The 10177-nt window shown below is 35.7% G+C and overlaps 3 protein-coding genes across 7 annotated transcripts in view; 2 read left to right on the top strand and 1 right to left on the bottom strand.

Annotated features, from left to right (window-relative positions):
- LOC107613779 (histidine protein methyltransferase 1 homolog) overlaps window positions 1–2271 on the top strand; it is a 3652-nt gene extending 1381 nt beyond the window's left edge. Inside the window, exons 5-9 of the mRNA XM_016315932.2 lie at window positions 193–259; window positions 639–739; window positions 891–935; window positions 1181–1651; window positions 1786–2271. Of these exons, the coding sequence (XP_016171418.1) occupies window positions 193–259; window positions 639–739; window positions 891–935; window positions 1181–1651; window positions 1786–1956 (855 nt within the window). The 3' untranslated portion in view covers window positions 1957–2271. The remainder of the gene's footprint in view (window positions 1–192; window positions 260–638; window positions 740–890; window positions 936–1180; window positions 1652–1785) is intronic.
- On the top strand, window positions 2829–4893 carry LOC107613569 (protein farnesyltransferase/geranylgeranyltransferase type-1 subunit alpha). Of its 2 annotated transcripts, none has more exons than XM_016315639.2 (5): window positions 2829–3126; window positions 3219–3328; window positions 3551–3671; window positions 3789–3884; window positions 4280–4893. In XM_016315639.2, the coding sequence occupies exons 1-5, from the start codon at window positions 2875–2877 to the stop codon at window positions 4709–4711; spliced, it is 1011 nt and encodes a 336-aa protein (XP_016171125.1). In that variant the 5' UTR covers window positions 2829–2874; the 3' UTR covers window positions 4712–4893. The 2 variants fall into 2 exon arrangements, with proteins under 2 accessions (XP_016171125.1, XP_016171124.1); XM_016315638.2 differs by having other exon boundaries at window positions 3494–3671.
- On the bottom strand, window positions 4958–7346 carry LOC107613570 (endonuclease III homolog 2, chloroplastic-like). Of its 4 annotated transcripts, none has more exons than XM_016315641.2 (9): window positions 7126–7343; window positions 6961–7024; window positions 6739–6860; window positions 6441–6507; window positions 6200–6291; window positions 5918–6055; window positions 5737–5841; window positions 5568–5651; window positions 4958–5440 (listed from the first exon to the last, which is right to left on the bottom strand). In XM_016315641.2, the coding sequence occupies exons 1-9, from the start codon at window positions 7282–7284 to the stop codon at window positions 5297–5299; spliced, it is 975 nt and encodes a 324-aa protein (XP_016171127.1). In that variant the 5' UTR covers window positions 7285–7343; the 3' UTR covers window positions 4958–5296. The 4 variants fall into 4 exon arrangements, with proteins under 4 accessions (XP_016171127.1, XP_020964210.1, XP_020964211.1 ...); XM_021108550.1 differs by having other exon boundaries at window positions 5059–5440; window positions 5944–6055; window positions 7126–7346; XM_021108551.1 differs by lacking the exon at window positions 6961–7024 and having other exon boundaries at window positions 6739–6923; window positions 7126–7335.

Genomic DNA, 10177 nt, shown 5'->3' with positions numbered 1-10177 from the left:
AATGTAGAGTAGGTTTGATCTCTTTGGAGAAAATATGTTGAGGGCCTCACTTTTAAAAGGATTATGCTGTGATTATGAAATGTGTTTGCTACATCATGCTGAAATAGAACCTACATCCATGATCTTCGGTGCTTTTAAAGTGTTTTACACTTGTTTGATTGTTGGACTGATGGTATCTTACATCTCTGACAGGGTAAAGTCAACGTTGCTGATATCATTGGGTTCAGTGGTTCAGAGGCAATGTCCGCAAAACCTGATGGTATATACATGATATTTCAGACTTTTAGGCATTGAACTTGGATTGGTGTTTCCTTATGGACTTGCATCTTCTTTGAAGTGCATTTACTTTGTAAAATTTAAAATTGTTAGTGAATTAATATACTAATGGATATTTGTGAGTCATAATACTTTAAGGCAAAAACTTTTGGCACAGAAGGAAGACTACAAATCCCTAAAGTTATTTAGCATTATCCAAAGAGATATACTGACCTAATAACCCAATTTATGCCTGAAGTATAATGATGAGTCTAGCTTAGGAACATGTTTCTTATCAATCATGCTTTTCTACATAAATATAACTTAGTTGCTCATCCATACAAAGGAATGGTGGTATCAAATTGATTTATCTGATTTCGTAGGATATCTGAAATCCTGGGACAGTTCCATCGATCTTGTTAGTGTTCTAAAGCTTGAGATTTGTGATGGGCAGCTAAGCTTCAGAGGGAAAAGAGTACTCGAGGTAATATGTCCATGAAGATTTTGTTGCTTAGTACTGTGCATTGATTTCATTGTCTTAAATCCTTCTACCTTCATGAGATTGCTTTATAGTCTTCTTCCTTAACCCACAATGTCAGTGGTTTATTAATCTCACTGCTTCATGGTTCTTGCAGCTTGGTTGTAATTATGGGCTTCCTGGAATCTTTGCTTGCTTGAAGGTATATATGATGTGCCTTGCGGTCTCAACACCTCTTTTTTGGTGTTCCTTTGTCGCATTTCTATGCATATATGATGGCTGTAAATATCTCCATTTATTTATATGTTGGTTTTATTTCCACACAAGGCAAACCCATTTAAGCTATTGATGACATGGGCAGATCTACATTTAACCTTGTCATTCAAAGAGATAGATTAAATCGTTGGAATAACTTCCTTTCCCCCAATATGTTGTTTTAATTTTTAGGGAGCATCCATAGTGCATTTTCAAGATCAGAATGCAGAAACTGTAAGATGCACAACTATACCAAATGTCCTTGCCAATCTTAAGCAAGCTCGTGACAGGCAGAGTCGACAGCCAGAGCCTCCCCTTACTCCTTCAAGACAAACTCTAGCGCCATCAGTTAATTTCTATGCTGGGGATTGGGAAGAAGTACCTGCCGTGTTGTCTGTTTTGAAAAATGACGGATATGAAATAACACCTGGAATGAGCTTGAGCTTCTCTGAGGAAGATTTTATGGATGGATGTAGTAGCCAAGATGGTAGCATCATTGGACAAGAATGTTCCTCGAGACGATCCAGGAAGCTCTCAGGAAGCCGAGCTTGGGAAAGAGCTAGTGAGGCAGATCAAGGGGAAGGTGGTTATGATGTTATTTTATTGACTGAGGCTCCATACTCTGTTACCTCGTTGAAGAAGCTGTATGCACTTATTAAAAAGGTTTGTTTCCTTATACTTAATTGTCTATACTCTACGTAGCTCTGGCTTCTTGATTGTATAATCTAACAAATGATCAAGCTTGATGTCTTAACATCAGAAATTTTGAGTCCTCTTTTCTGTCTTCCCTTCGACAGTGCTTGAGGCCTCCATATGGAGTGGTGTATCTAGCTATGAAGAAGCACTATGTTGGCTTCAATGGTGGAGCACGACAACTGAGAAGCCTTGTAGATGAGGAGGGTATTTTTGGAGCACATTTGGTCAAGGATTTGACGGACAGAGATGTATGGAAGTTCTTTCACAAGTGAACAACAATTCAAGACTCATTGAGAATACCTACTTCAGGAGAAAGATAAAAATGAAAGAGAATCTAATTTGACAGTATACTTTACTTTTGTAATTCGAACCACAAGCATTTTTTTGTTTTTTTAATATATAATCTTTCCATTTTTATTATAGCTTAGCAATAATGGAGGGTCTAAGTCTGAAAGATTAGTTGATGTGCATGCCCTGATGTAATTCTTTGCACACTTGATTGAGATTCGATGAGAAAATGGCATTCACATATTATAATTGTAAATCATACATTATATTGAAGTGAATATTCTATTATTTTCTTGTGCGTATAATTTTTGAATACTTTGAGCTAGTTTTTCAGCTTGGAAGTATTTCGTGCCGGGCTAGATTAAGGTATATAAAAAGCGTAGAATAATATATACGGAATCAATGAGTATAAGGTTTAAACTTGTATATATTTGCTATGAACCAAAAAAAAAAAACCTTATATATATTTGCATATAAATTGATAAGACTAAGGCTTTAGTCGCTGGATGCACTGTATCCAACGCCACTTATATTGTTATAATTTATAAAAATGAGAAATAGATGCAAATGAAGTTTGGAATATACTTAATGAATAATCAGATAATGGCCGACCCTGGTAAAGCTAATACTAATAGTACCAAAACCGAATCACTAATTGTTGCCAATGGTTATGATTAGGCAGCCTAACCAATCAATCACAAATTCTCAATTATTCATTTTGTGACATTGCTGAGAGCTCAACTGGGCCGAATCAGACCCATCCGAATATGTGTATCGAGTCCAAATAGTTGTTAAAGCCCAAATAGACCCCAAACGCAAAAAGGAAACAAAAAAAAAAAGTGAACATGATTAGCATTTAGCAGAAAAAGCGAGCTAAGGCAAGTGAAGAAGATTCGAGGGTAATGGCTTCTGGATCGAGCGAAGTGGAAGAGGAGGAGCAGGAGCGCATGATGCTGAGGGACAGGCCGGAGTGGGCTGACGTCACTCCGGTGCCGCAGGACGACGGTCCCTGCCCGGTGGTTCCGATCAATTACACGGAGGAGTTCGCCGAAGTAATGGACTACTTCCGCGCCGTTTACCTTGCCGACGAGCGCTCACCACGCGCCCTTTCCCTCACCGCCGAAGCCATCCACTTCAACGCCGGAAACTACACCGTATTTAAATAATTTCGCTGCATTATTTCTTTAATTTCTAATTTTGATTTCTACGGAACGGAGTAACTTAATTTTTGTTAATATTTTTGCAGGTGTGGCATTTTCGGCGGTTGTTGCTGGAGTCGCTGAAGGTTGACTTGCATGACGAACTGGAATTCATTGAGCGTATAGCCGCCAAAAACTCCAAAAACTATCAGATATGGTGAGCTTCAGCTTCTACTCTCCAATTTTCCATTTGCACTCGAAATGCTTGCATAAATGTGTGTATGCTCCATGAGCATGAACAACTACGTATTCTTGATTTTATGTATATAGCTTCTAGATTCTAGGTTGATAATATAAGAATTAAGTGGTTTGAATGTGTCTGGATCTCGCATTGCTCCAAGAATATACAAGAATTGATGTTGATGGCAGATGTTTGTAGGCATCATAGACGAAGGGTTGCTGAGAAACTAGGGCCTGATGCTAGAAACGCTGAACTTCAATTCACCAAGAAGGTACTCTCTGTTGACGCCAAGCACTATCACGCATGGTCTCATCGCCAGGTTTTGCATCTTTCTCCCTCACTTTGTCAAATGTGTTAATTTGAGAACTATATTTACTGTAATTCATTACTCAAATGTGGAATGAAAATTTAGCTTATGTTTGTTTTGTGTGGACAGTGGGTTCTCCAGGCACTAGGAGGATGGGAAGATGAACTTGATTATTGTAGCCAACTTCTTGAACAAGACATTTTCAACAACTCTGCCTGGAATCAGGTATGTCCCTAGCATTGACACATTTTGAAATGAATATAGGTTGTCTCTTACTTAGATAATTTGATATCTTTACAGGTATGCTTCTTATGTTTTATGAGTTCTATGGTAATTAGATTGATTTGCAGTTCATTCAGTGTAGTTTGATGAGCTGAATCAGCTTGAGTTTTTGCGAACTTACTTGCTTCCAAATATTGTGACATGAGAGAGAAAAAGGGGAAAAAGGATTTTTTTTTTTGTTTTTTTTGGGGTTGGAATCCACTAGATATGGCTTCGTTCGCATTTTCTTATAGAAGTTTACTTTGTTTGGAATAATTTTATATGTTTCTTTTCTTAATATTTTCATATTCTTCTCCTTACAAATTTAGATGGTATTATTAACATGCATTTTTTAACAGAGATATTTTGTCATAACAAGGTCTCCCTTCCTGGGTGGCCTTAAGGCCATGAGAGAGTCTGAAGTGCTCTACACTATCAAAGCCATCGAAGCTTACCCTGAAAACGAGAGCTCATGGAAATATCTTCGAGGACTTTACAAAGGTGAAACCACATCATGGGTAAACGAGCCTCAAGTTTCATCAATTTGTTTAAAGATTTTGAGTTCCAAGAGTAACTATTTGTTTGCTCTTAGCACTCTTTTGGATCTTATCTGTCATGGTTATCAACCAAATCAAGACTTCAGAGATGCCATTGAGGCTTTGAAGATTCCAGATTTAGATACACAAGATCTAGATATAGCAAGCATGATTTGTTCGATCCTGGAAAAGATTGATCCGATTAGAGTTAACTATTGGATCTGGCGTAAGAGTAGGCTTCCTCAAGTAGCCTAGTGAATAGAAAACATGCAAGGAGAAGGGACAGCTTATATGCCTTCTGTGTAATTTTCCCATAATCCGTAGAAATTAGATATTTGGTCATTGCTTCAATGTGGTGTTTGTATTTCTGTGTGCATGACTGCATTTTTTTCCAACAAAATTACAGGCATTCGAGTTCAATCAAAGTATTACCAGCACAGAACTAGCTTAACTCTTGCAAAGCAATTCCTAAACAACTGTTAGTGACATGGCAAAACCTACTTAAGGCGACGAAACAAATACCAATTTGATTGCCTATATACTTTTTAAAAACATAGATCTCTAGATACATATATATCGTGTTGGTTATGTAAGCCTTGAAATGATTTTGTCAAACCTAATTCTCAACGACCATGTATGATATTCAAGATATTGATTGAGCATTTCAAATTGGTGAGCTTTCACATGTTCATGTGAAGATAATAATCGAAAACCATTAAGACACTAATTTAGTCAAATCATACCAAATCATCTAACCGTTTTCACTTGTCCTCTTCATATGAAGTCAACTCTGTTTGAGTGATCACCTTTCAAACTTGAAATGCAAGAATCAGTTTTTGATTAAAGCCTCTTTTTCAGTTCGGACTTATTGGACTTGGAAGATGGCTTAGAAGTCTCTGTGAATGCTGATGGGCACAGACTACTTATACAACACTTTCCACAATGAGGTCGTAAAGGAGTGCAAATTGTTCGACCAAAATCTACCTGTTCATATTCAAGCCATACATAGCAAACACTAGTTAAATCTGATACCTAAAGAGCCTTTAGTAGTGCAGCAATAACACCTGCATATTTCTTGTTACTAATTCAAAAGGAAATGTGCTGGGCATACCATAAGGGGATTTATTGGAACCCATTCTTCTCTTGGGAGCCAACGCTGCAACGCCTTTCTTGTTTCTTCCGGTGTTGATGTTTTCTGCAGTGGGAAGAGAATTTAGCAACTTCCAATTGTGACATTAGTTGGATACATAGGATATGATGCCACCAAACTCAAAAGAAACCTGCTTTGTGCCTGCTCTGGAAACCCATCCAAGGCGATTGCAAATGCGGTGGACATGAGTATCGACGCATATCCCTTGAACATTGTTCCATCCAAGAATCATAACCTGGATTATCACTAACAAAATGAACTAAAATACTAACAAACCACAGGGTTTGAATTAGAAAAGCTATTGCACATACCAAATAAGCTATCTTAGGACCTACACCTGGAAGTAAGAGCAGTTCCTCAACTGAATTAGGTATGTCTCCATCATATTTCATGAGACAAATATCTGCAATCTTTTTCAAGTTGCTGGCTTTTCTCTTATAAAATCCAACCTGGGTAAACAAAAAGTGTATATGCTCAATGAATAATGAGAATGATAAAAGCAAAACTATGAACTTCAGAAGTAGCATCCGTAATTTACAACCAAATCCAAATCTTTTGAATCTCAAAAACTACCAAGTAGGAAAGTAGCATACAGGGTAAATCAACTTTCTGATGGTTTCTTCATCAGCTTTGTTGATTGTATCAGCAGTAAGCAGACCATTTAGCCGAAGACGTTTAGTTGCTCCTATTCTTGAGAAAAAACACAGTTTTAAGTAGTGTTCACAGAAACCAAGAGAAATTATGAGCAAACTTGTGGACCAAAGTTGAATGAGTCTACAAGTACAACCTCAAGCTAAGACCAGAATCAAAATATTTAACTTTTTATGTGCTTACCTTGAGAAACATGCCCCTTAGTTTGGCTTGATAAAACAGTAGATGCCAAGACAGCAAATCTTCTTTCCTAGTTGTATATGTAAGAATTAAGATAAGGGTTACATTCATCCATATCATGCTTAACATAATGTTGAACCGAAAAGTTGCTATAACATCCCAATCAATTCAAGGTTCGAAGCAAAAGATATAAAAGTTACATCTCTAAATATCTTTGTATTTTTGTCTTGAGAACAGAATCATATTAGTCAAATTTTTTGACGATACAAACAAATAGTTAAGTCAGCACTAGTCACTACACCTTAGGAGGTACAGTATCAGCAGCTTCTTCAGATTCCATTGAGTCAACTGTTCCATCTTTAGAAAAACTCATCATTTTGCGAATCCCTTCAAGCACCTTTTCCCAATGGGGTGGTGGTTCACCTATATTATATATGAACTTCACAATTTGAGCTTCCTAAGCTAATCACATTGCAATGGTATCAGCTGAAATCAGCAAAATGAAGCAAAAATAGAAATTTACTGCGTTGAACCAATTCATTTGCTCCTTTGTACGGACATCCATCAATATCAGTTATTCCAAACTTCTGTATAGTGAATTAAAAGATTCTTACAACAATTGTTCACTAATTTTATCTGGAAGTTGAAAATAGCAACGTTAAAAAAAAAAAAAATCTGAAGTTCTCACCGTGCGTTGTTCAATTTTAACTGAACGTTGCACAGTTCTTTTGGCTGTTGATGAGGTAGGTATGCTGGTTTTTGAGGAAAAGAGGGATCTTGAAGTTGTTGAAGCCGTAAAGTTGAAGATTTTGGTTCGGCCAAAAGAGAAGCATGAAATCACCGACATGTTTGTGGGAGTTTCAATTTGGAGGGAGGAACCAACTACTATACCTAACTCCAAATAATATTTTATTGGTTGATTTGATTTTATTTCACTAATCCGTCCAAAGTATACTAGATTAATTTTGATAAGCACATGAAATTTTAAGTTGTTACCAACTTTTATCAAGGAATAGGACAATTCTTATTATAAAAATTATGGGTAATTCACATAATTAAACTAATCTAAATTTAATATTACGCATATCACCCAAAATAAAAAATGTAACGTGAATCATTTAAATGTCATTTTTATATAAATCAAAATAGCTAAAATAGATTTAGGAATGAACATAAATAGAAACAATGTTATTCGATTTATATGATATCCTAGTAAATCGATTTATATAGTATCCTAGTAAATCTAATGGAGCTGTTTCGATTTACACATGCATGCAACGTTTGGTAGTAAATTTAGTTAGGCCGTTTCGATTTATACAAGATATGGTAACCTACTAAATCTATGCACACCGTTTCGATTTATGAAGATGGAAAGCTCATAATAATTCGAAACAGCCAGTTTCAATTTATGCATGGTTTCGTGGCTAATGTAATTCAAAACAGCTCCATTAGATTTACTAGGAGGATCCCTATATATAGAGTTCAAATTGGAGCCATTCGAACCACATTCCACAACCTTCGCCACCCCGGGTAGTGTCCGTGCATACCTCCAAATGGTGGCGTCATCGGCGCCATTGGGAATCACTGCATTTCATCATAAACTTGTCGATGCAGTTCGCATGAGGCATTACACTCAGCAACTCCTAGAACCACACCTTAGCTGGCACGACCGCTCTGGATGTATCGCTCAAACTCTGTCAGGTATCCACTGACGTACTGTCCATCGATCGGGAGCTCTAATTAGTACCCTGCAGTGTAATTGTACACTTTCCGAACGGCATATGAAACGTATGCGTTTCTGGATGCCATCTTTCCACGAATGCACTCACCAACGGCTCGTCCAGCCTAAACCAGGCCTCGTTCAGCCTCGCAAGATGGTATAAACCATAGTTGTCAGAACCGAACTGGTGATTGAACCGATCAGACTACTGGGTCACTGGGTCATTGGTTCAACCGGTGGATCACTGGTTAAACCGGTTGACTCGATCCTATGTAAATAAAAATAAAAAATAGTTAAAAATTTAAAATACATATTTTCACTAACATTTTAAGAATTTCAAGCTATTTTAAAATAATATGGAATAAGAACAATAAATATTTTATTATTTTTACTCTATTATAGATATTTTTATTTTGTTTTTATATTAAAATAACTATTATTTTTAATTTTTAATAATTTATTAATTAATTTATATTTATTATACTATTATATACTACAAGTATTTATTAATTAAAATAAATTAAATAAAAATAAATTATTTGATGAAACTCATGAAAGATATTTATATATATTTAAATCTGCATATATAATGATAAGGACAATAGCACCCTAGTGGCTATGCAAGGCGCCTCCATTTACGAGGGTGAGGGTTTGAACCCTGACTCAAGAATTTTGAATAAATTTTCAATACCAAGCAGTTTGGTTGGATCGGTCTTCACTGGATTTGACCGGTTTTTAACGATTCATTCCGAGTTTGACCGGTTCGTATCGATTTTTTTCTTTATACGGTTCAAATATCAGACCGGACTGGCATAAGATCCGGTTCATCGGTTTTCCACTGATCATGTGTAAGTACAGAACGATCCTCTCATCCATCCGCATACCTTGCTATTGTCTCATGCTACCGATACATCGATGAGGCTACATAAATAACACAACAGATTGTTTCTTACGACCACATCAAAACATATCTACATAACAATATCAACTAATGCATATCTTAATCCAAATAATACCATAAAGGCAACCAAATAATGTAACGGATACGAACACAAAAAACATTAATGTACTCATCAAATTGGGCCTGAAAAAAAAAAGTTTAATAATAATAAAACATGCTTTCTTACCGCCCAATTCACAACAACGATTCTAATTACTAGACTTGCTCGAACTAAATTTAACTACATGGCCATCTTCACTACTCATATTTTTTTCCTTATTTGTTACCACTATCTAAATTAGAACTTTTTTGGTTAAACCTCTATATATTATTAAGCCACTAATCTAACCACTCTATCTAGTTTATCAATTCTAATAACGACCATCATTAAAATGAACAAAAAAACATTAACGTAAAATATCTAATATTATTTTTGAAAAAAAATTGTATACACTAATCTCTTCATTGACGACACCAGTAATGTGGGCAACCCCGTCTAAACGATAAAGACGGTCCAGATTATCCCCATCACGTTATTTTTTTCAAATGTTGGAGTATTTTGGCTGAGGATTCGGTGGGAAAGGTTGTGGAATGTGGTTCGAATGGCTTTAATTCGAACTCTATATATAGAGATCCTCCTAGTAAATCTAATGGAGCTGTTTCGAATTACATTGGGTACGAAACTATGCATAAATCGAAATGATGGGCATAGATTTAGTAGGTTACTATGTATTGTATAAATCGAAACGGCCTAACTAGATTTACTATCAAAACGTTGCATGCATGTGTAAACTGAAACAACTCTATTAGATTTACTAGGATACTATATAAATCGAACAACACTGTTTCGATTTATATAGAAATGACATCTGGGTGATTCACGTTACGTTTTTTATTTTGGATGATATACGTAATATTGAATCTAAGTTGGTTTAATTATGTGAATTACCCAAAATTAACATATATATTAAAAATTAGTTATTAAATTTAACATCTATATTTAGTATATATTATAATATAAAATATGTATTAAAAATAAGTAATATAATATATATTTATATATAAATATATTGTGTTTGA

The sequence above is a fragment of the Arachis ipaensis genome, chromosome B08 (assembly GCF_000816755.2).
Source record: "Arachis ipaensis cultivar K30076 chromosome B08, Araip1.1, whole genome shotgun sequence".
Classification (NCBI taxonomy): domain Eukaryota; kingdom Viridiplantae; phylum Streptophyta; class Magnoliopsida; order Fabales; family Fabaceae; genus Arachis; species Arachis ipaensis.
The sequence above is the reverse complement of the archived record's forward strand: the minus strand, read 5'-3'. Positions and strand labels throughout refer to the sequence as shown.

Coding starts and splice junctions, on each gene's coding strand:
- LOC107613569 (XM_016315638.2), top strand. CDS start 2,875: ATGGCTTCTGGATCGAGCGAAGTGGAAGAGGAGGAGCAGGAGCGCATG. Junction 3,329..3,493: donor TCCAAAAACTATCAGATATG/GTGAGCTTCAGC, acceptor TGAATGTGTCTG/GATCTCGCATTGCTCCAAGA. Junction 3,885..4,279: donor ACAACTCTGCCTGGAATCAG/GTATGTCCCTAG, acceptor ATTTTTTAACAG/AGATATTTTGTCATAACAAG.
- LOC107613570 (XM_016315641.2), bottom strand. CDS start 7,284: ATGTCGGTGATTTCATGCTTCTCTTTTGGCCGAACCAAAATCTTCAAC. Junction 6,861..6,960: donor AAATGAATTGGTTCAACGCA/GTAAATTTCTAT, acceptor TATATAATATAG/GTGAACCACCACCCCATTGG. Junction 6,508..6,738: donor CTGATACTGTACCTCCTAAG/GTGTAGTGACTA, acceptor ATATACAACTAG/GAAAGAAGATTTGCTGTCTT.